The following is a 25,713-nucleotide window of genomic DNA, read 5'->3' as shown; positions in this document are numbered from 1 at the left end:
ATAAAACTTCTATGGGATTGATTGTAGTAGAGGCAAAGGCACCAGAAATGTTTGCACTACTCCAGTCTATCAGCTGCCAGCAGAGAAGTTTTGCTAAATTGCTTCAAAAGCACAACATATCTGCACATGCCAGAGTTGCCCCTGACATCCAGCACTTGGTTCCACAAGGCCCTTTCTGTGGTGGGGCCTAGGTGGTGCTGCTCGTGGCATCCTCCGATTTTCTCTAATATCCCACCACCACTTTACAGTGGCCATTCTCACTGTCTGGTGATTCCTTTCATCAGGTTGCTAAGGTGCTGGAATAATAATCAGAAGGACAAAATTTAATCTCTGGTTGCTAATTAATTCTTATTGAATAATGTGTCATCGGTATTGCATTATATCTGATTCAAAATGGCACTCTTAATGTTTACATATACATTTTCTTCATAATCTAAAATTAGTTTTGCAATGTTCCAATGCAGGGATATTAGTTTTCTATTGCTATTGTAACAAATTACCATAAACAGCAGCATAGAATAACATAAATTCATTATCTCACAGTTTCTATAGGTCAGAAGTCTGATGAGCTCAGCTGGGTCTCTACTCAAGAGATTCTCAAGGCTGAGATCAAAGTATTGGCATGATATCACTACTTCCTGGAGGATCTAAGGATAAATCCATGCTCAGGTTCATTCAGGTTTCAGTAGAATTAGTTCCTTGCAGTTGAAAGGCTGAGGTCTACATTTCCTTCCTGGTTAGCAACCAAAGGTTGTTTTCAGCTTTTACAGGCTGCCTGTACCCATTGGCTTGAGGCCCTCTTCATTCATTGTCAAAGTCAGTAATGGTAGTTGAGTTTTTAGTATGCTGCATTTCTGACCATAGCCATAGGGAAAACCACTTTTAATGGTTCATGTGATAAATTAGACCTACCCAGATAATCCAAGATAATTTCCCCATCTCAATGTCCTTACCTTTATTCACATATGCAAAATCTCTTTTGACATGTAACATAACTGGTTCTGGAGGTTAGGACATGGGCATTTTGGGAGGGGGCATGATTCTGTTTACTATATAGGGATTGACTAACTCTATAGCCCAGAATCCAAATCTGGCCTGCCACCTATTTTTGTAAATAAAATTTCATTGCGGAGCCACACTCATTTGTTTAGATATTGTCTGGCTCCTTTCATGCTCCAACAGCAGAACTAAGTAAATGGGACAGAGGTCATTATAGCTCACATGTCTAAAATATTTGCTACCTGACTCCTAACTAAAAAGATTTGCTCACCACTGCTCCAAAAATAGCAGAATTATTCTAAAATATTTTTGAAAAATGTTGACTATGTATTATGAATCAAAATAAACTGAATTTGAAATGTAAGTGGAAAGGGTGCTTACTCAAACTGAGGAATTTAGGATATAATCAAGAAAACACACACACACACACACACACACACACACACCCCAAAAAAACAAACAAACAAAAAAAAAACAAAGCAAAACAAAACAAAACACCATACTAACTGTAGCTAGGGAACAAATTCTATCTCAATTTCAGCTGGTGACAGAGCCATCAATCTGTCTGTCTAGTCAGCATTTCAAGACTCTTCCATAAAAATTACCCAGAGCTTTAAGCAGAAAAAAAATCAGAAATCTCTTTCAAATGGACAAAAGGTAGGGTAGAAAAGTGATTCAAAACATAAAGGCATACAAACACCCCTTTGCAGAAATTATAGATTTATAGACTGGACTTCCTTAAGCTTTGTCAAGTGATTTTTAATTCCTTAGGTTTTTATCAGCCTTTGATATTTTCAAAAATACCCACTGATGAATGTTTCAAATTTCTTCTCATTGTTTCTCATGCTTACTAATGGTAACAAACATATTCATTATAGTCTTCCATTGTGTTTGCAGCTATGATTTACAAAGGTCATGGCTCATGATTAACTTTAGTTTATACACATAAAACAAACTCCTTAATTTGTTAGCTGATCCTATTAGTATGCAAGCAAATATGGCAAAGAAAACAAAACCCATAAGCCCAAATTCCCATGAGATTCTTTTGTGAATATGACCAATTTGAGAACTACAAATAAACCTCATGGATTTTTCTCAGTCCTGAAAGACAGCAGTATCATGCTAACTAGATCATTAAAGTTTTTACTCAGAGGAAGAAATAAAAAGAAAGACAAGACCACAGAGACTGCAGGCAAGCATAGCCCAAACTGCCTCTCCAAAATGGAACAACCTAAAACTCTTATCATTTGGAAAAAGAATTCATTTTCAGAGTAACAAAGTTGATAGAGCATGAGATAACTAAAATGTATGCACTTACTTACTCTTCTAACTCATCTTTAAAGGTGGAGTTGCTATCCACCTTAGAAAGTCATAGCAGCTTAGATCTGTCAGATCCAAGGCATCCAAACAGTGGGTGTCTGTACATGTGTGTGTGTATACGTGTGCACTCGCATTTAGGGTCATTCTATTATATTCATTCAGGTCTCAATAATTATTTTCAATAAAATTAGTAACTTTCCTTATATATCAGATAATCTAATAATATTAATGAGCATAAATGTCATCCTGAAGAAACCTTAAGTAACACTAAAAATAAAATTCTTTTTCTGGGAAAGCAACTTTGATATTTTTTAAAAGCAAGTGATTGCTATACCTAAACACGAAGGACCATAAACTGACTCTATAGGTCATCACAATAAAGCCATAGGCTCCCCCAAACTGAACTAAGAATAGCATCTTAGTCATTAATGATTTATGAGCTGGATAAAACTGCAATTGGCTTTGCTAAATACAATTTGGAATTTCAAGGTTCCATATTCTATTCCTACAGTTCCCAAGGGCCTTATTATATTTAACATACTTTAAACGCTATTTGTTAAAAAGCTTTTTAAAAGAATACATTTAGTTTGGAAAATGTTAACAGGCTTTTCCCTAGGCTCACTATAACTATTAATTCCCATTCTTCATTTTTCTTCTACATGGTATATGAAACAGATATACTTTGCAAGTCATTACTGTTTTCTGAGCTCAGGAAAGTACAGCACATACTTTTGATAGAAGTAAATACATGAAAGTAGACTTGATATTAAAAATATATCTAAAATAGTTCAATTTTGAAGGCAGTAACAATGATAATCTACATCTATGTAGAGTTATATTAAAATTTCAGCTTTTCTAATTAATTTCTATTTTCATGTTTATGATGTATTCACATTAGTGAAGACTATTACATTTCAGTATAGGCTCTTTGATTATCTCTTCAATGGAAACAAACTAAAATCAGTATATAAAGTATATAAGACTGGTAATAAATACTAAGATACTCAACAAATCTGTTATATATTCTTTCCCTCAATGAACAGTACTTTACAAACTCTAACTTGGATGGTAAGATGAATACAACAAGCATTAGAAATTCAAACCAGGAGAGTATGAAGGACTGTATATATTGTATGGACAAAGTGTGAAAGGTATTTATAAAATAAAGGGAAGAAGTGAGGAATCCAGCCATCCAGAGAGGCTTCATTGTGTGGTGGTTAATTGGGGTGGCCTCTGAAGACAGGTGGGCACTGGAAGCAAGGGGATAATAGAAGTGAGTTAGAATACTTGGTACCATTTTCTTCTCCAGTGTAAGCTTTTCTTCTTCCTCTCATCTTCTCTCAGTCCCCCTTTTCAACAGATTTGTCTATATTCCCTTAAATGGAGATCTTCTAGAGTGGAGACTGTATTGTTTTGAAAATCTGGTCAACTCATTCACTCAAAATTATGAAAGACAGATTTAGTTCTAAGTGACTTGTGATAATTATTTCACCATTTTTATATCCTGACTTTCATTGTCACCCCAGTGTCTAGCTGGTGCTTAATGAAGTGTATTGACTATATACTTGGGTTTTCATATGTGCAAAGTTATTTTCTGTATATGGTTTATCTCCTTTGTAAATCAGCTGACAAAATAAACCCCCAGGAGAGAAGTTTGACTCAAAGCTTATATCTCTGTTCATTTCAAATAGTTTTACTGAATTGAAATAGTGAGACTGTTTCATCAATGCTATTTTTGAGGTTACTCTTTCTTCAATTTATGAAAAAAAGTCATTTAATTAATGTATTTTTAAAATTCTCAATAATGACTTTACTTAGGAAAGTATTGTAAAAGTTCATTTACATAAGTATTTTCTCCACAAGAAACATGATATATACTCAGACATTATACTGCTTTTTTAGTAAGCAATTCAGGGAACTAGGATCTCTTACTATTTTTTCACCAATGTTTATAACTGGATAGACATTACCCTAATAAACAATAAAAGCAAACACCTAAGTAAATAGTTTTTCAACAAATTTTGAACCTACAAAAATAAATTCCTTATTCAAAAGCAATATTTAAAGGAATTGCCAGTTTTCAATGCAGTGATGAGATTAGGTAGAGGTAAGATTATTCTTAGGTGTACAGAGGTAGATTTTATAGAAATAAAACACATTCTTGAAATTAAATAGAACCAGTATGGTCATATTTTGGCAAAAGTAGAAGATCCAATAGTTTAAGTATTAGTTGTGATGTTTAAGAGCTATTGCTAAGAGATTTGAGATTTTCGCTAAACAATCTAGGAAGCCTGAAGCATGTTAGTAAAAAGTGGTTTACAGGGAAGATAACTGTCATTTTTTATAAAACCAAGATTGATTTTCTTTTTGGAAACAAGAAGTTATAAAACAGGGACAATACATAAGTTTTGTAAACCAACTGATGTGAATATAAATTCCATTATGTCATTCATTAAATTTCTAGATTTGGGAAAAATGACACTTTGTGTTTCTGTTATTTGTATGTAAAGGTCAACTTCCCAGGAACTTTGCAAGGAATTAAACAAACAAACAAACAAAAAACCCAAAAAACAAAAGAACAAAAACAAAAAACAAAAAACCAAACCTGTGTACATAGAACATAAGAAAGTGGCTCACTTTAATACAGGAAGTATAAAAGCATAATTAGGAGAACCTTAGTAGGAATCACCTTCCTTGTCTCCACTCATCAAGGATTTAAGTATGTAAAGTGAATGTATAAAGGATCAGTAGATATTTTAAATTTCTACAGGAGGACTGAAAAAAGATTAAAAGAATTTCAGTTGCAGTTAGATAGATTCAGGAAAGGGTTCTTGTCATTCTGGAATGGGAGATTTAGATTTAGATTACTGAAGCACCCAACTAGTTATAAGAAGCCTACTCTGTTCTTTGACCTAGCACTTTTAAATGCCATCCCACCCATTTTCCTGCTCTAGGGTACCTGAAGTTAATCACTCCTCTTTGTATTATGTTTATAACTTCAATTACTGCATGCATCTTAAACCTATGTAGTTACATGGCAGTCTTCCTCACCACACTTGAGACAGGTTCTTATTCATTGGGTCTCCTCCGCTGATTAGCTCAAAGCCCAAAAAAGATGTGTACGTGGATAAACAATTTAATAATTGTTATCATGGATAAACTGAAGAGAGTTTTATTATGGACAAAAGCATAGGATAATCTGACATTTTGTTTCTATATAATATAATCTTCATAACAAATTACTCCATTTACAACTCTAAAAAGTCCAGAAAATGTGTTCTGATATTATCAAATGTGTGACTGCTAACTCATCTTTAAAGGTAAGTTCTATAAGCAAGTCGACGTCACATGGATAATACTTACATTAGCCAAATGAGCTAGTTCTATCTCCAGGAATGAATCAGTTGTTTTGGGTTCAGGCCTTATTGTGACCACGATGATTTTGGAATTAACGACAGTGTAGTTTCTGAAACAGAGTAATTGTGATTAAAAGGAGAATGGATCAATAACAAATATGAACTCTCACTGCTCCATACATGTTTGGATGCATGTTAAGTAAGGAAATATATCCTAATGCATCCAAAGGAGAACAGAGAAACAATGGGCAAACAGATTTAAAGTGTGATACTAAATACTACTTATGGAAAGGTACAGTTCATTTTTTGTTATAAACAAACCCTACCTGGAACTAGGAAACTATGAGGGGAAAAAGCTATTGCTGACTGTTAACATTTTAGATGCAGGAAAGATGAAAAAGCAACAGCACTTACAAGCTTTCGATTACTTAAATCTGATTCACCTGCAAGAGAGATGGATTGTGAATTCAAACCTTCAGGCAATCTTGAAATGAATATAATCCATTTATCTCAGGTGGACTTAACGGTTTTGTTCTCCAGGAGACCAAATATTCTTCTTGTAAAGTGCTATCTTAGCGTTTTTTGGACTGTCTCAAAATTCATTACGATGAATGATTAGAATGTGGTTTAGCATGAGAGCAAGTAGAGTTTAAATATAAATAAATGCTGTTGCTAATCATTGACCATCATTCATTTCAGCAATAGAGACTTAACAGGACACTTCTTTAGCTCAATATGCTCAAAGTAAGGAATATATTCACCTTTTGAAATACCTTAACAATTACAGTTCACTAACAAAGGAATTTTAAACATATTTGCAACCTACAAAAATTATCCATAACCATGAGCCAACTCTTTCTTGTACATACAAGTTTTTATAAAACATGTATAAAATGCCACACACTACCTGTTACAGATTTAAAGTTTTATTGTACTTTTAGCTATGTGTGTATATATATATATATATTTCCATCCCTTCTTTTTGATTTGAAATAAACTACAGAGCATGTTCTTTCATAGAACATGCACTATTCTGTGGAATTCGTAACACGTATGTAAGATGAATTCATTTAATATTATTCCTTCTTTCTTGTTTAAGGCATTATTTGCAGATAATAAAATTCACCACTTTTAAGGGGCAGTTTAATGCTGTTAGTACTTGTTTAAACAACTGAGCCACCCAGGCACCCCATCTCTTTTAGTAATTGTATACTACTATGCAAGCATCACCACTGATTCCTCACCCTGAACGGCTTCCGTGAGCCTCTTTGCATCTTATCCCTTCCTGCCCCCAAGGCTCCAGGCAACCATGAACATGCTGTCACTATAATCACGTCTTTTCTAGAATTTCACTTAAATAGAATCATACGGTACATCGACTATTGTGTTTGAGTTAATTCACTTAGCATTATGTTTCTGAGATTCATCCATTTCGTTTCTCTTTATAGCAGAGTACTATTCCATGATATGGATATAACAGTTTGTGATCTATTCATCAATAAAAGTAAGCAACCTGTGGGTTACTTCTAATTTTTAGTATCCATGAATAGTACTATTCATATTTGGCTATTATGAATAGTTGGCATACATACTTTCTGCATAGACATCTATTTTCATATGTCTCAGGTAAATATCTAAGAGTGGAATTGCTTGATCATGTGGCAAAAGCGTGTTTAATTTTGTGTTATTGCTACACTATTTTCCAAAATGACTGTATCATCAAAATCATATAATTGTAATATTGTACAAAAATGTTGAACCTCACATTATTTGTGAAAATGTCTTCTCTAATGGAATGGTCTTTTCCATGATATTTCACCAGAAAAGAATGCTAATATGTCATTGTGTGGAGTTTACTATATTTAGTAGTAGAGTAACTATAAGTATATTTTGAGTTGGATAACATTTAAAAAAAATTTAATGTTTATTTATTTTTGAGAGACAGAGCATGAGTGGGGGAAGGGCAGAGACAAAGAGGGAAACACAGAATGTGAAGCAGGCTCCAGGCTCTGAGCTGTCAGCACACAGCCCCATGCAGTGCTCGAACTCACAAACCATGAGATCATGACCTCATGACCTGAGCTGAAGTTAGAAGCTTAACTGACTGAGCCACCCAGGCACCCCGAGTTGGATAACATTTTTAAATCCATCTTTAATGTATCTAGTAATGTCAAATAAATTCTTTCTTTTCAAAGTTTTAAATGTCTTTATTAATTTTTTTTTTTTGAGAGAGAGCAAGCAAGCACATGAGTAGGGGAGGGGTGGAGAGAGGGGGCCAGAGGATCTGAAGTGGGCTCCATACTGACAGCAGAGAGACCGAAGCGGGGCTCAAACCCATGAGCTGCGAGATCATGACCTGAACCAAAGTGGGATCCCCAACCTACAGAGCCACCCAGGAGCCCCCAGGTAGCAAATTCTTAAACACTCAGGAGGCTTAATGGTATCCAGCCTAACAGTAAATAGTAAGAAACAACACAGTGTAAATGTGTCTTTATATTTCTTATGGGAAGGTAGCTGCAAACAGAGAGGGCTGGTTAACCGTCCTTTATTTCACTGAATACTAATTGAAGGTAAGTTGCACTGGGAGTGATATGAAAGAAAGCTCTAAATGCCAAGTTCCCTTTACAAACTTATTGTTCCCTGTTTCTCCGTGAGTAAAAGTGTTTGGGGGATCCAATGAGAATAGGTTGAATTAACAAAGCTATGAAGTGACACTGGTTCTGTTTATAATCCTATTTCTCTGCTATAAATAAAACCAATGTTAATTTAACTCAGCTGCTAATTTTAATTAATAAATGTTAGTTAAATTTGATAGCATACAGATATTTTGTATTATTTTAAAAGTTGCATAAGTGGATAGTTTACTGGAAAATTCAGATGTGGGTATTCTAAATAGGAATTTATAATTTTGTCAAGATATTTATGAAGTTCTCTTTCTGTGTTTGGGCATGTGGGAATTTTGGCCCTGGGAAACGGGTATGGAAAGCAAAGTAGGTAAGATAAGCAGCCTTTTGTAGGGTATGTTACATGTTACTTTGTGTCAGGTTTATCAGCTTCTCAACTGGCCTGGTGAACAAGGTGACTCCTAGAGGACAGAGTCTGCCTTATGACTTTTCTTAAGTGTGTGTGTATGTGTGTGTGTGTGTGTGTGTGTGTGTGTGTGATTTAGAATCCAATTGGGAATGGATGCATGCCAATATAATTATGCAGATGGATGTTCTTATCACATTTATGTGAGTACCCTCCCCCACCTTGCCCTACTAACATGTAACTATCACTACCACAACATCAATTAATGATATGTATGTCTCCTTATAAGTTCAATGAGGGCAAGATTTGTATCTAGCCATCATATATCCTCATTTGCATTTATGCTTTGCACATTTTAGTGCTAACACAGATTAGAATATCATATTAAATAAACACATAGTAAACAAAAATATCAAACTTTTGGCCAAGTTGGATTAAAACATAATGCCAATACCATGGTGTTAAAATGCAAAATGAAGGAAAAAGAAGCAAATTACATTATGCAATGACTCCCTCTTTAAAAAGTGTATGGTGTATGAAATTAGCTTTAATTTATTCCATCAATTTATTCTAATTTGCATAAGTGAATAGTTGGCTCTTTATGTACCATGTCAGGCTTTGCGATCTACTAATGCTTCCTGGCTGGTACACATTTGTATTCACTGCTAGGAAAGCAGATCTTACAGCCAAATGGATTTCATGACTAAAGTAACAAAGTTCTTTTCTATATTTGAGGTTTGTGCTAGTTGGTATCTAAAACATTAAAAAATGTATAGAGTTATTCGTTCAAAGGAGACTCAAGTTATTTTTCATAGTTATTACAAAGGCTTAAGGGGCTTCATGCATATGAACCATATCTTAAAGAGAGTAAAAACATGAGTATAAAATGGAACACAGCTGTTTACAAGAGACTCACTTTAGGTATAAGGACATACACAGGCTGAAAGTGAAAGATGGAAAATGATGGTCCCATACATGGGAACCAAAAGCAGAGACGGCCATATTTGTATTGGACAAAATAGACTTTAACTTCAACACTATAAGACAAAGAAGAACATTATATAATAATAACTGGACCAATTCACCAGGAAGATATAATAATTACAAACATATACGTACCTAACAGCAGAGCACCCAAATATATGAAGCAAATATTGACAGAATGGAAAGGAAAAACAGACAGTTACACAATAACAGATTTCAATTCAATGCCTGACTTTAATAATGGATAAATCAACCAGATAGTGTTTCAATAAGAAACAGAAGACTTGAACACTATAGACTTCTGTACCTAACAGCCATATAAAGAATTCCCTCTCCAACAACAGCAGAAATACATTTTTTTCAAGTGTATATAGAGATTCTCTAGGATAAATCACAGCTGCCACAAAAAAGAGTCTTAAGAAATGTAAAACAACTCAAATCATACTAAGTATCTTTTCTGACCACAGTGGAATGAAACTAGAAATCAAAGGCAAAAAGAAAAACTGGAAAATTCATAAATATGTGGAATTAAGTAAAACACACTTGAACAATTACTGGACCAAATGATAGGTCACTGGGAGATTAAAAATATCTTGAGACAAATGAAAATGAAAACACAATATACCCAAACTAATGAGACGCAGCAAAAGCCCTACCAAGACAGAAAAATACATGGGTAAATGTCTCCATTTAAAAAGAAGGGAAACGGGATTCCTGAGTGGCTCAATTGGATAAGCATTTGGCTCTTGATTTGGGCTCAAGTCATGATCTCAGTTGGTGAGTTCCAGACACAAAATTGGCTATGTGCTGACACTGCAGAGCCTGCTTGAGACTCTCTCTCTTCCTCTCTCTCTGTGCCTCCCCCCACTCACACATGCTGTCTCTCAAAATAAATAAATAAACTTAAAAAAATGAAAATAAGAAGAAGAAAGTTTTCAAATCAACAACCGAATTTTAAAACTCACAGAACTAGGAAATAAAAACCAACAATAAACTAAAACCAAAGTTAGCAGAAAGAGGTGAATAATTAAGATTAAAACAGAAACAAATGAAATATAGAGAATAGAAAAACAATAGAAAATATCAACCAAACTAAGAGTTAGTTATTTGCAAAAAATCAACAAAATTGACAAATTCTCAACTAGACTAATAAAAAAGAGAAAACTTAAATAACAAAACCAGAAGTGAAGAGAGGAGACAGTACAATTGATACCACAGAAATAAAAAAGGATTACAGGAGAATACTAAAACAATTCATGCCAATACTGAATAGCTTAGAAGAAATGGATAAATTCCTATATATATATATATATATATATATATATATAAATATATATATATACAACCTACCAAGACTGATTCATGAAGAAATTTTAAAAATTGAAACAGACCTATCCTATAACTAGTAGAGATTGATTCTGTAATCAAAAACCTCCCAACAAAGAAAAGCTCAAGAACAAATGGCTTCACTGAAGAATTCCACCAAACACATAAAGAAGAATTAACATCAATTCTTCTCAAACTTTCTGAAACACTGAAGAGGAGGAAATACTTCCAAACTCATTTTGTGACACCATCCTATCAAGATCAGAGAAAGATACTGTAAGCAATCAAAACTACAGGCCAACATTCCTCATGAATAGTCATGCCAAAAAAAAAATCTAACTAAAATACCAGCAGACCAAATTCAACAACACATTAAAAAGATCATACAACATGATCAAGTGGGAATTATTTTGGGATGCAAGGATGGTCAACATATGAAAATCGAGGTGATATAACACATGAACAAAACAAAGGACAAAAACAACATGATTATCTTGATGCAGAAACAGTATTTGAAAAAAATTCACTCTTTCAGGATGAAAGCTCTCAACAAATTAGGCATGGAAGGAATGTATCTCAACACAGTAAAGGCCGTATATGAAAATCCCACAGCTAACATTATACTCAATGGTGAAAAACTGAAAGTTTTCACTGTTAGATCAGGAACACGGCAAGGATGCCCTCTATTGCCACTTCTATTCAACATAGTATTGAATTCCTAATGAAGGCAGTTAGGAAAGAAAGAGAAATATAAGGCCATCAAATGGAAAGAAAGAAGCAAAATTATGTCTGTTCATACGTGAAATGATCCTATATGTAGAAAACCCTAAAGATTCCACAAAAAGACCTGTCAGAACTAATACACAAATTTAGCAAAGGTACAGAATACAACAATAACACTCAAAAATCAGTTGCATTTATACACTAACAAATAATCTAAAAAGTAAACTAATAAGACAAATCCATTTATAATAGAATCAAAAAGAATAAAATACTTAGGAATTAACTTAATCAAGGAAGTGAAAGACTTTGTTTTAAAAACAATTTTTTATGATATTTAGTTATTTTTGAGAGGAAGAGAGAGAGAGACAGAGCATGTGTGGGGGAGGGTTAGAGAGAGAGGGAGACACAGAATTCAAAGCAGGCTTCAGGCTCTGTGCTGACAGCTCAGTGCCTGACATGAGGCTTGAACCCACCAAACATGACATCATGACCTGAGCGGAAGTCAGATGCTTAATCCACTGAGCTACCCAGGTGCCCCAGAAGTGAAAGACTTCTACACTGAAAGCCAAAAACAAAACAAAACAAAACAAAACAAAACAAAACAAAACAAAACAAAACAAAACAAGAACAGGAACAAAAACAAAAACAAAACAAACAAAAAACTTACTGAGAAAAGTCAAAGAAGACACACAAATATGGGAAGACAATCCATATTCACAAATTGGAAGACTTAATATTGTTAACATGTCTGTACTACCAAAAGCAATGTACAGATCACTGCAATTACTATAAAAAATCCCAATGACACTTTTTAAAAAAAGAAATAGAAAAAAAATACTAAAATTCATATGGATTCTCAAAAAACCCTGAATAGTCAAAACAATCTTTAGAAAGTAAAACATAGCAAGGGGCTTCATATTTCCTGATTTGAAAACATATTACAAAGCTACAGCAAGCCAAAATAGTACGGTACTGGAATAAAGACAAATGATAGACACATAGACCAACTGAATTGAATAGGGATCCCAGATATAAACCCTCTCATATAGGCTCAAATTACCTTTGATAATGGTGCCAAGATTACACAATGGGGAAAAGATAATCTCTTCAACAAATGTGGCTGGGAAAACTTGATATCCACATGTAAAAGAATGAAGTTGGATTCTTACATTGCACCGTATAAACAAAATTGACTCAAAATAGATTAAAGATCTAAACGTAAGACCTGAAGCTACAAAACTCCTAGAAAAAACATAGGGGAAAATATTCATGACACTGAATCTGGCAAAGATTTCTTTGATATGACACCAAAAGTATAGGTAGCAAAAGCTAAACTAGACAAATAGTACTACATCACACTTAAACATTTCTATGCAGCAAACAATCAACAGAGTGAAAAGGTAATCTGTGGGATAAGAAAGAATATTTATAAGCTATATATCTGTCAAAGGGTTAATACTGAGAATATATAAAGAAATCCTAAAACTCAACAACGAAAACAAACAATAGGATTAAAAAATGGACAAAAGACTTAAATAGATATCTCTCCAAAGATATAGAGATGGCCAGTAAGTATATGAAAAGATGTTTAACATCACTAATCATCAGGGAAATGCAAATCAAAACCACAATGAGATATCATTTTATATATGTTAGGATGGCTACTATACAAACAAACAAACAAACCAAAACAAAACAATAAAAAACCCAGAAAATAGCAAGTGTTGGCAAGGTTGTAAAGGTATTGAAAACCTTGTGTACTACTGGTGGGAATGTTGCTTTGGAAAACAGTATGGTGGGGCGCCTGGGTGGCGCAGTCGGTTAAGCGTCCGACTTCAGCCAGGTCACGATCTCGCGGTCCGTGAGTTCGAGCCCCGTGTCGGGCTCTGGGCTGATGGCTCAGAGCCTGGAGCCTGTTTCAGATTCCGTGTCTCCCTCTCTCTCTGCCCCTGCCCCGTTCATGCTCTGTCTCTCTCTGTCCCAAAAATAAAAATAAATGTTGAAAAAAAATTAAAAAAAAAAAAAAGAAAAGAAAACAGTATGGAGATTCTTCAAAAAATCAAAAATATAATTAGCATATGATGCAGAAATCTCATTTCTGGATATACACCCCCCCAAAAAAATGAAAACAGAATCTCAAAGAGATATTTGCATACCCATGTTTATTGAAGCACTATTCATTATAGCCAAGAGGCAGATGCATCATAAATACCTACTGATAGATCATAGATAAAGTATGGTATATACAGTCAGTAGATCATCCAACCTTAAAAAAGAAGGAAGTTCTGTTGTATGCTCCAAAAAAGATGAACTTTGAAAACATCATGCTAAGTGAAATAAGTCAGTCACACACACAAAAAAGTAATGCATGATTCCATTTATATGAGGAAGCTAAAGTAGTCAAAGGTTTAGAAACAGAAAGTTTTGAGAGGCTGGGAGGAGGTGAAAAGAAAAGGATGTTGCTGTTCAAAGATATACAGTTTCCATTTTGCAAGATGAAAAAGTTCTAGAGATTTTTTGCACAATAAGGTGCATATAGTTAATACTACTATTCTGTGTATTTAGAAATGGTTAAAATGGTAAATTTCATGTTATCTGTTTTTTATCACACGAAAAAATGCAATGCAGTATTACAAAAAAACATCAGTGGAGGGGACTGTGAAAGTAATTGTGCAAATAAAGTGTAATCAGATAAGGTACAGTGAAAATATGTTAATGGTTTAATAAAAATATTAAAATTACTGTAGTCTTTCCATTTTTAGAATTATAGTTCATACAGCTTCTAAAGTGAGAGTTTTCATAATTATTTCAAAAAGCCCCTCAATTTAAATAAAACCAAACCAAAGTAGATGATTTCACATATTGTAGGAACTGAGGACTTCATTGAAATCATTAAGCTAAATATATTTGCTTTTCAAACTAAAATCAGCTGATGGCTGCTAAAAAGTAGGATTCAGCTAACTTAGAGCTTTAAAACTAATTACAATTTCAAAGTAGGTTGACTAAGGGATGTAACATCTAAAACTACAAAGAAGCTAAGTGATCAGGGATTTAAATTCACTTTCAAAAGGTGTGTCCAAATTAAATTCAGAGTTTTATAAATTATATACTGAATGCATAATAATATTCATTAATATTAGTCATGCAAATTTGTTACTTCCATAGATGATTTTAATTTCTAGTGTTTTCACAATAGGATATTATAAAACAATACAGGATATCACAAAACTACAATATGTCATTGCAAACTCAGAATGAAGAAGCAAGATTAAAAGTTTAGGTCCTGAAACTGAAGAACAGGTGCTCTTAAGAGAACTCAACAATTTCAGGTTGATTGCCTTCAGGATGTATTGGTTTAAAAGTAATTATGTTTTTCATGTTTTGATTATTTCTAATATAATTTAGTTCAATTGCTTTTCCCATTTGCTTTTAATTCCTATAATATATGAACTCAAATGAGTTCCATTTTCTAAATATGAAAAAAATTCAGCATCATTTATCTTTATCAGGCTGGTGCACTTGACATCACATTCATGTGATTTTGCATTATTGAAAAATATTTTTTTTCCTTTTTGAAAGATAATTTTCAAATCACTACTGGCTTATGAGAACATTGTTGCTTTTGGTTCATATTTATTTTCCCTGGCATTTTAAACTATAGTGGAATTTGCATATAATTTTAATTAGATCCTTTACAATGTCGTGAATATTAATAGCTACATTAAAATGCTCTTCTTTTTAAACAGGCTATATTTTTCACATGTCCTACAGGAAAACTACATATTACTCCTACATTAAAAAGTATTGTGAATTCCTATAAAACCATAACCTATTAAATGAATCACAAAATGGATTATTTACAACTGTTTCTTAAACTCTAGCTTGAATATATGATTGGATACACTTTTTCTTCCTTAGAAATAATTTCAGTAACATAAATTCCTAGAAGTGGCTGCTTCAATGACAATGCATCTTTAAAGCCTCTTGAGATTGCCAAATCATCCCACTAAAAGGTTGTTTCAGTTAAAAATCCTCACCAGCAGCTTGGGAACTTGCCAGGCTGTGAGTGGTTTTTAGTTTCCACACACAGGGAATGAGGCATGTGTGTGGGTGGCCTTGCCTCTCCCAAAAGACCATCTGTCCTTTGCTGGCCAGCTTTCATCTATCAGGCCCCAAAATGGTCATGAGGGGCTGGGAAGAGTAACAGGCTCTCGCCTTGGTGTCAGTAGCTTGGTTCGGAGTGACCAAGTTGATTCTTAAGTATCCTTGAGTCTGTTCATACATGGTCACCTCTTCCTTGACTTTACAAGATTTTCTGCAGAACAGCAATATGTATTCACACTAACATAGAGGTACACAGTTTATACTGCTCAAATGAATCAATACAAGCATCATAGAAGCAGCAAGACAGTGGAAGAGTCTTGGTTTGGGTAGAGAAGACGTGAAGTCAGTCACCTATTGGGCATATAATCTTGGACAGGTCACTGAACTAATAAGGACCTTAGTTTCTCATGTGTAGAATTGGAATTCTAGATGGCACGAACCGTTAAAGGGCCTTGTAGCACTACTATCCTGGTTCTATGCTTTTTAACCATGGAAAACTATTCTAAAGAGGGATAAAAAGTAGAAGGCTGAGAATAGCACATATTTAGCTTGGACTTGAGTAGAGCACATTCTTTTAGTTGAAGGGACAATCTGAATCTATTTAATTGTAAAAGGAAGACAATCCAACAGCAAAATAAAAATTATAGCTTGAAGAATAGTTGAATGCATATTAGGGCAAGAGAAGAAAATAAATCTCTAAATAAAAGAGTCAAGATGCAAAGTTATTTCTGCCTGTGTGTGAAGGAAAATTTCTAAATCATATCTATTCAAAACATTACATCAAGTTCTCCTTCCTAGTCCCCATGAGAGAAATTATGCAAAGTATTGTTTTGAAAATGATTATATCAAGATATAAAATTTCTGGAAACTTAACAGCAAGCCTAACATTATTCTGTGTATAGGAAATGCGGTTTTTAAAGTTTCAACAGATAATTAGTAAAATGATCACTCAGGAAAATGTGTCATGAAAATTTGGTAAATGATGACTAAACATAAAGAGCAAATTTGAGTATTTTTTTCATGATGAATAAGAAGACATTTCCTTTCCTGCGGCATCTGGGTGGCTTAGTAGGTTAAGTGTTAGAGTCTTGACTTCAGCTCAGGGCATGATCTCACAGTGGTGGGATTGAGCCCCATGTCAGGCTCAGTGTGGAGTGTGGAGCCTATTTGGGATTCTCTCTCTCTGTCATTCTCTCTCTCTCTGCCCCTCCCCCACTCATTCTCTCTCTTTCTCTCTTTCAAAAATAAATAAGCTTTAACAAAAAATAAATAAATAAAATATTCCCTTTCCTATTGGGTTCAATTCACATAGTACAATTTATACGGTAAAACAACAAGATATATATATTTTATTCCTCTGCTCCTAAAATAGTTGTACGGTATATACCCTAAATGTCTATGTACCTAATTATTTTAAAAATGGCTTATGTAGACTATTCTATCAGATAAGACAATTAATTATTCCAGTAAACATTTCTGGGACCTTTGTTACTTATTAAGCATTGTTCTGGAGTTTCAACAGCAAAGGAGATGTAAAAGAATTCAGACCAGTAAGGTTAGCTGGGTTGCAGCTTAGTAAATGTTTGTTCAGTGACTTGAAACAAAGACATAACTGTTGTCGTTTAAAAGGCTTATTCTTACTTAGCAGATCTATAATTGTACAGTTACTAACTCAACTTTCTGAAATAGTTTTTTGAAAGGAAAAAAAGCATGCCTGAGAATGCTTCATAGTTACATTTTACTGTACAAAATAAAAGAAAACGAAAAGTAAATGCTAATGTCTCACCTTCAAATAGTACTTAAACAAACATTTAATCCTGCATGTTCCATTATCATTATTTCTTGTCAATGAATCTAAATGTGAATATTGTTTTCCTTTGGTCATTTACCTAATTACTTTATACATAGAAACTCTGAATAGGTATACATATTCAGAGTTCTTATATAAAGGTTGTTGAGGACTTTAAAGAATATATCAGAACTGCACAATTCTACAATTTTACTACAATAAAGACAAGGAAATTTTGAAATCAGAAAGAACCTTTGAGTTCAACTTCACAATTTACATATTAAAAGTTCAATGATTTGCCCCCAAATTAATCTAAATCCGTTTGCTTCACAGATGGTATTACAGGAGTCACTGCTCTGGACAATTCCCTGCTTTATCCATTAAATCACTCATTAAAATACCCAGTAGTCTACCCTAAATAAAATTTCAATTCCCTTGACCATAAATTTAAGAAGTATGGAATAACCTGGCTTTATTTAAGTGCGTGAGTTCCATGGTATTATACAAAACATGATTAATCATAATACAATCTAACTTTGTTAGTTCTGTAGGAAAAAAAGTAACTCACTATCTAAAGCATTTTATGTTGAATATTTTACTTGCATTCACTATATCACTCAGCAGCAAATAGGGTGGATATTGCACATCACGCTGCTTATATTTTGTTTGTTTATTTATTTATTTATTTATTTATTTATTTATTTATTTATTAAGGTGCTTCTATTTTACAGCTGAACTAAAGGAAGGCACTTGCTGAGTGACCGGGGCAAGTTTAAAAATTTCTTGTTATGTGAAATTAAATTTAAAACCCGAGTCATCTGATTCTAAGTTAGTGTCTAGTCTAGAGTTGTTGAAAGATTAGCTTCATACAAATGAACTCCTTATGGAAATGAGGGTCTAACTTTGAGTATCTGGGTACGTTTAACTTTACCACATTTCTTTTCAAATGAACATCATACACAGAATTAGAGGCAATGTAACCAGAAATCCATTTTATCTGTAATCCTGCATACCAATGTGTTTTAATCAAACCAGTGGAAAAGTTGAGAGAAAACTTATTTGTTTTGAAATCTGTTATTGGTAGAACAAAAGGAAATACGGACTGATTCAAATTCAGAATGCCCAAATTCCATCCAGAGAAAAAGGAGTTAAAACTATACTTCCCATAGTTGTCTTTCTGGTTGAATGTGAACCTGCATTGCATCTAGAGGGTCACTCCATGACTCACCAAGTAATATACTAATAATTTGCTGCACATGGAAAGATTTCTCCCAAAGAATCATAATTAGTCACTGCCGCTGCAGAAAACTTAGTTGCTTCCTTGCAAGGCTTTTTTCTGTTGGACTGAACTCTAATTGTGTTTATTTACAATGCTATTTGTTATGCCCCAGGTATAACTGTACAGATCATTCAGTCTTTCTTCCCTAAAAAGTGGAAGCTTTATTCATGAGGGTGTGAGTAAGAGCTCACAACTCACTGTTGTGTTGAACTAAAAACAAAAAACAAAACAAAACAAAAAAACAAATGATTGGTCTCAGACCTCCTGAAGGAGATGGGGTGAAATGAAAGAAATGGGTCATTCTGAGTGATAGCATCACTACCCAAGTAGGTGTGAATGATGTTTTCTGTGAGATCAGGTAAAGTAGTTAAGACAATACAGCAAATAAATTAATGTTGGTAGAATTGCTATGTGTAATTGTTTCCTTTAGTGTCTGGGAGGAAAGAAATCAATGGATTTCTTCCAAAAATAGTTCTCTAATTGAACAACAGCATTTTTTCTTAATGTAGCTATAATTGAATATTTATTTAGAAGCAAATTGAGATCTTGTGCAAATGAAGAACAAAGCATGCATTCCCAGTCATCATGGCACTCCTTTAATTTCATGTAATGCTGATGAACAGTACCATTAAGTGCAAATAAAGAGAGAAGACAGATTAATTTTAAAACGACCCATTCTATTACAGAGACTTCAATTTTTTCTTTTTCTTATTTTTTTCCCTCAGTCTTAAGGTAAGTCATGATTAGTTATAAAAGAATTGCAGGGCTATAATCAGAGACCAAAATTGTCTTTTCTAGTTGTTTTGAAGTGCATAATATGCTAATAAGCTGTTCATTAAATTGGTATTTTCTATTTAATTTAAGAAAAGGCTCTTTGTATTAACAAAGCTTGTTTGACTATTTTCATAGAATGGGCTATAATCACATTTTTGGAATAATTTACAAAGATTATAACACCTTATTACTTCGTAGCTTACCTCAAAGTGGGCAAAATTAGATCTAAGTTTTTGTATAGGACTGCTCCAAGAACAAATACCGATGATTCATCTAATTCTAGAAAGAATGAAATTAAAAATATTAGTGACACGACAAGAAAAATACTGTCTTATAAAACTTTAATCTGCTCATTACTAGGGGATTCCAGTACTTGCTGATGCAAAGCCCAGTAGAAGAAATGTTTTCTTAACCATGCATGGGGCAGATAAGCCCACACACCATACATATTAATGGTAGCTCTAAAAGATGTGTTTTCAGTGGCTTTGTGTCTTATGAAGTAACCTTTCTTCACCAGGCTGAGACCAGAGGCAGCTGTAGGTGCAGCTAAGGAGCTTCAGAGACAACTTTCTTTTGGAGTTTAAGATATATGGTCAAGATCTCCAAGGTAAAAATCAAGACTACAACGTCACTGTTGAAAGTAGCCATTAATTTTAGAGGCTTCTGAAGATGTTCTTGAAACTTAATTTTTTCTTAAATTTGCCTTTACATACCAAAATAATAACTACAAACCAAAGCAAAATTAAAAATGACTGTAGAAAGTGGTATGTTTCCATACCTCAAATTAAAATATTATGCCACATGCTTTACATTGGGATAAAACTGACATTACTGAGACTTAATTATGTCAAGGGCAGATCTATAATTTGCATTTTTCCATTTTAATAGGTCCTTTCCACCAGTAAATTCAGATTTAAAGACTATGTGTAAGTCTTCTGTATTTACAAAATTAGACCCATGATTGCAGACTAAGTTGTTTAACATAAGCAGATTTGTATCTAGTGTACTATTAAATAACCTTATTAGAAATGTTTTGTTCAAAGCTCAAATTATGTCACATATTTACCTTTTGATGATACAGGAGTAAAAATGCTTTTTGGAATGACTACCCTATCTTCCGAGTTTCTTGCCCAGTCAACCATTCCCTTTCGTCCTTTCATTGGGAAGTTGATGTCTGTTAGAACAGATGCTGCAGGAAGCTTCTGAATGCTAGCCACTATTAGAAAAGAAGTAATAATGTTAACTAAGATCTTTCAGTGGAATCAAAATTGATCAAATTACACCTTGCAATATATTCAAAAAGTTTTGAGCCAAATTATACTAATTAGAGCTACAAAACAGACTTATTTCCTAATATTAGACAATAATCATTAAGGTTGCCAATTCTTTTACTTATCAATTTAGATTTCTATTGCTTTCCCCAGGAATCATACACATGGTCAATGGGGTGTATTCTGAGAGCAGCATGTACTGCCACGCGGTTGTTCAGAGTTGACTTCCATTCCAATGGTTATAAGTTCATACTGTGTTTTTTGCTAAGCATTTTGATTAACACATTTGATTCACAGACTGAAATTTGTGTTTATATCTGAACTTTGTTCTCGGAACAAATTTTCTGCATTTACATGTGAATGTCATCTTTGAAAGAAATTTTTCATGGATTAAATGGGGTACCATGAAGGCATGGAAAACAAAGGCATATTACTCTTGAAGACAGAACTGTCATAATCCAACTAATAAAGCACCAGTAATGCTATAACCACAGAGACAGTATAATATGCAAAAATATTTATCAAGTAGATTAATAACACAAACTTTTTAAAACAGCCCCCTCCATAATTGAAAGTAATAAATGGATACTTAGAGTGTAGAATTGTGTCTTTACTTGCAATAAGTATTTTAATATATATTGAAAAAAGTCATGAATGATATGTTTGGTAATGCCTGAATTTTTTTTTTATTATATCTAACAATTATATATGCACACATATATACATATATACATACATAATAAAATTATAAATACTTAAGTACTTATTGATTATATACATTTTCAATTAAGAAATGTAATTTGTACAACTTTTACAGAGGTTCATACTTGTTCTACATGAAAGTTTCAGGTATCTCATGGAGGATTTAAATAGATAATGAAAAAAACTATAGCAGCCATTACAATAGTAAGCTAAAGTAAGAAACCATTCAGCTCCTCATAAGTGGATTTCATTCTGAAGAAACTTGTAATTCAAATCGAGAGAATGAAAATTAGAAATTTAACAATATTAGTTGTATAAATATATTGCAACACTGGCTTAGTTCCAAATTGAAATGGTTATGTATTATCGTACTTTACTAAAGCTCTTTCCGCTATTATAGACATCCATTATCAGCATAGGATGAAATTTCATTTGGCCTGTAATTTGACATAATAAGCTTAAAAAAAGGATTTTGCTACTAAATGTTGAAAGAAAGAGGGTGCTGGGTAACACATAAATTACTTATGGATGGTTTTGAATAACAGCTATAATTATTCTGCTTTCTTTAATTTTTCAAACAATATAGTCTTTGTTGTCCATAAATAAACCAGTTCACATGTCCTAAAAGGTCCAAATCCTCCACTGCAATAGACGGACAGGTCAGCAAATTGGTAGCACATTCTTTCTTGAGGGTCCTATAAGTTTTATTTAATCTGCAAAATTAAATTCATTTACTACCAAATTCCTTGGCTGTCACTTTGGTTTTCTTGATATTTAGAGGAAATTTATTTCACCTCTTTGCTCTAAAAATTGATGAAAAGAAATGAAGATGTTTCTGACTGTCACACAATTGGTTTCTGTTATAAGGGAAAATAAATAAGAGATAAATTGTTGAACCCTGAAGTCTAATAATTCCTCTGTTACTATATTCCTTGGATAGAAAACAAAAAACAAATGACCAAAAAGAAGCAGTAACAAATGGAGGAAGCACATTCTTTACCAACTCTATCACTGTATCCTGAATAAGCTCTAGTCTAATGGCATGTCCTTAAATATACAAAAATGATAGAATTAAACGTGCATGCATCTCATATTATGAAATGCACTCATTCTTCAATCAATGGCACACTGGCTATTGAATTAGGACTATATAGGTTATATTGTACTTTTGAACACAGTCTAGATTAAACAAATATAAAAATCAATTAGGATCAGCATTTAATTTGTGCAAGAAGTCCTTTAAATTGCAGTCTTGAGCATAGGGAGGACATGAAAACAAGCACTTATTCATTGATTTTAGTAGAAATGTAATTCTTAAAGTAAGATGATATTTTCAATAAATGCATTATAAAAAAGGATATGACTTCATAGGCTGATGAGATTCAAATGTTAGTATTCAAATTATCAGTGTATACACGTTCTTTAAAATACAAAATATTTATAATATTACATCTTTACCTTAAAGCTACCTAGGAAGATGCCTTAGATGACACTGTGGTTCTTCATGATCCTGACATGATTAACAAGAAAACCCATTTCCATATAGCAAAAATAGTTCAAAGATGACTTTTATTTCCTCCTTCTTTCAGTCCCTGTACCAGACACTTGGACCAATCCAATCCTCAATCTCTTCCCTCCTTCACTGAGTTTGAGTGTCCAAAACCTTTAGGTAAAACTCAGATGCAGTCTTTAGGGAACTGGAAAGCTCAGATGTTAAGTGAATACCAAAGAGGTAGGATTAAAAGTGAATGCTTTAAACTATGCCAAGTTTATACAAATATGTGTCCAGTGCTGACAAAGGAACATAAATGCAGAGCATAAGTGCATAGTCTACACTCTGTTTCTGCAGTAATTGCTGCATTAAAACCAGTCATTGTGGGTGGTTAGATAAATAGAGCATCTTTCCTCAAAAACTGAGAAAACGCCTTTCTTACAGAAGATTAAAGTGCTTAGAAGAAACAACAAAGGACACAGTGTCCCTGAACAAATAGGCACATCTCGAATGCTCCAAGAATTATCCTAAATTCACTGTATCGTGTTTTCATTACAACACTAGATTTGATTTCTTATGCAATAAAAATAGGTGACTCATCACTGATAAACCTTGCAGCAAAACCAGCTGCACTTTCATTTTCCAATTTTAAAACTTTCATTTTGAGTTTGGATATGCAGCATAAAATTCCTCCTCATGAGAAAGCATAAGGAATCCTTGCAGACTCTAAAAGCACAGGTCGGTTTTTTTGTTTGTTTTTGTTTTGCTTTTGGTTCATCAAAGCAGGGTGGAGCTTTGAACCTTGTCCCTGAGGAAAATCATGAGGTTTTAGCACTTTGCCCTAATTGAGGTTCTGGAGAATGGCAACTCTGTCATGTAATGTCATGTCAGGTAATGTGAATGGCCCACATACAAAAGCTCGGGTTAGTTAATATGATGCAGCAGTTGCATCATGGACAAGAATGGAGGCACGTAAAAGGAAAAGACTAGAGAGCCAAAGTACACCGATGAATGCTGGAGGGATGAGAAAATGGGTAAATGAGGGCTAACAGGGAAAAACCACAGTTTTCCAGATGGCTTAAGTCTGGACTCTGAATCTGGCCTGGGATTCAAATCCTAATATTTTAGAGTATAATATCTTGTTTGTTTATTTGTTTGTTTGTTTGTTTTTCTGGGCCAGTCGCAGTTTCTCTTGCTATTTTGTGTAATTATGGAAAGCATACCCTACCACTCCCAAAAGGCTCCTTTTAGAAGATAAATTTCATGTTCATCTTATAAATTGTGCAACACTGGGCATTGCCTAACTTCTTTGTGCCTCAATTTTTTCTTCTGTAATATGGGAATAATATTATCCACCTCACTGAGACGCTGGAAGATGAAACTAGTTACTATATGTCAAGAAGTAAGTCAGATGCCCAGAACAGTATGTGGGTAATGCTGTGTAACTGTTAGCTATTATTTTTTAAAAATTTTAAACATTTATTTATTATTGAGAGACAGAGAAACAGAGCATAAGCATGGGAGGAGCAAAGAGAGAGAGACACACACACAGAATCCAAAGCAGGCTCCAGGCTCCGAGCTGTCATCACAGAGCCCGATGTGGGGCTCGAACTCACGAACCGTGAGATCACGACCTGAGCCGACGTCAGACGCTTAACTGACCGAGCCACCCAAGTGCCCAAAAGACATTCTTTTTTGATTGTGCTTCAGTGACTTTGGCATGAGATTATGTATTTAAAAGTTTATGTTGGTTATCCAAAGGTAGGGATTGCATTTAACCAAAGGTAGGGATTATACTTAAAATAGAGCTCATCCCTTAGTACTTAAATGCGGCACCTAGGGAGCTAAGGTTCCTTCTTACTCATTCTCTTTCCTTCCTTCCCTCCCTCTCTCCCTCTCCTGCCGGCCTCCTCACTCTCCTCCTCCCTCCTGCTGCTTCTTCTTCTCTCTCTTCCCACCTCTATGTCTCTCTCCTTGTCTCCCTCCATCTCTATCTCTGTCTCCATCCTTCTGTCCCTCTCCCTTTCCTTTTCCAATAGAATCTTCCAGAGGGAAGAGGTTGGGTTCTCTGGTTATTCGGCCACACAAAGTCAGCCAGGTTAAAAATCTCAGTTGGAAAAGAAACTTACTGCATCCTAGGTGACAGATTCAGTATTGCCATTGCAGCCAAGGCCACAGTCTGCAAAGAGAACTTCAAAAGCACTACCCTTATGCAGTGACCTAACTTAGTGCAGCAATTCACATCTTATAAGTGAGTGGCGGAAACTCCCAAACAAGGGAACCTTATCATAAACAAAAGTGTAGATGGATACAGAAAAAGAAGTTTAAGAGATGCCTTAAAAGGGATATTGACGTTTCCAAAATATTTAAAGTTAGCATCATTTTTCATGTTGATTCAGAGGGAACAACTTACAAATTGGGTCTTGACTCATCAATATGAGGAAATTGGCTAGTTATCAAAATGGATTTGCTTGTGGAAAACATCACTCAGTATTACTAGATAGTCACTCCACAGTTTTGATATCCCATACGAAAAATATGGCAGGGAAGGAAGTATGCACTGC

General features: G+C 34.0%; 1 protein-coding gene across 3 annotated transcripts in view; it reads right to left on the bottom strand.

The window, feature by feature from the left end:
- The window catches only part of ADGRB3 (adhesion G protein-coupled receptor B3), a 743,632-nt gene that overhangs the window by 298,765 nt on the left and 419,154 nt on the right, over nucleotides 1-25,713 (bottom strand). For all 3 annotated transcript variants that reach the window (XM_040473868.1, XM_040473867.1, XM_040473869.1), the window contains 3 exons: nucleotides 20,751-20,900; nucleotides 19,888-19,963; nucleotides 5,683-5,785 (listed from right to left, as the gene is read on the bottom strand). In XM_040473868.1, the coding sequence (XP_040329802.1) occupies nucleotides 5,683-5,785; nucleotides 19,888-19,963; nucleotides 20,751-20,900 (329 nt within the window). The remainder of the gene's footprint in view (nucleotides 1-5,682; nucleotides 5,786-19,887; nucleotides 19,964-20,750; nucleotides 20,901-25,713) is intronic.

The sequence above is a fragment of the Herpailurus yagouaroundi genome, unplaced genomic scaffold (genome assembly GCF_014898765.1).
Source record: "Herpailurus yagouaroundi ecotype Mexico unplaced genomic scaffold, PumYag 139, whole genome shotgun sequence".
NCBI classification, from domain to species: Eukaryota; Metazoa; Chordata; class Mammalia; order Carnivora; family Felidae; genus Herpailurus; species Herpailurus yagouaroundi.
The sequence above is the reverse complement of the archived record's forward strand: the minus strand, read 5'-3'. Positions and strand labels throughout refer to the sequence as shown.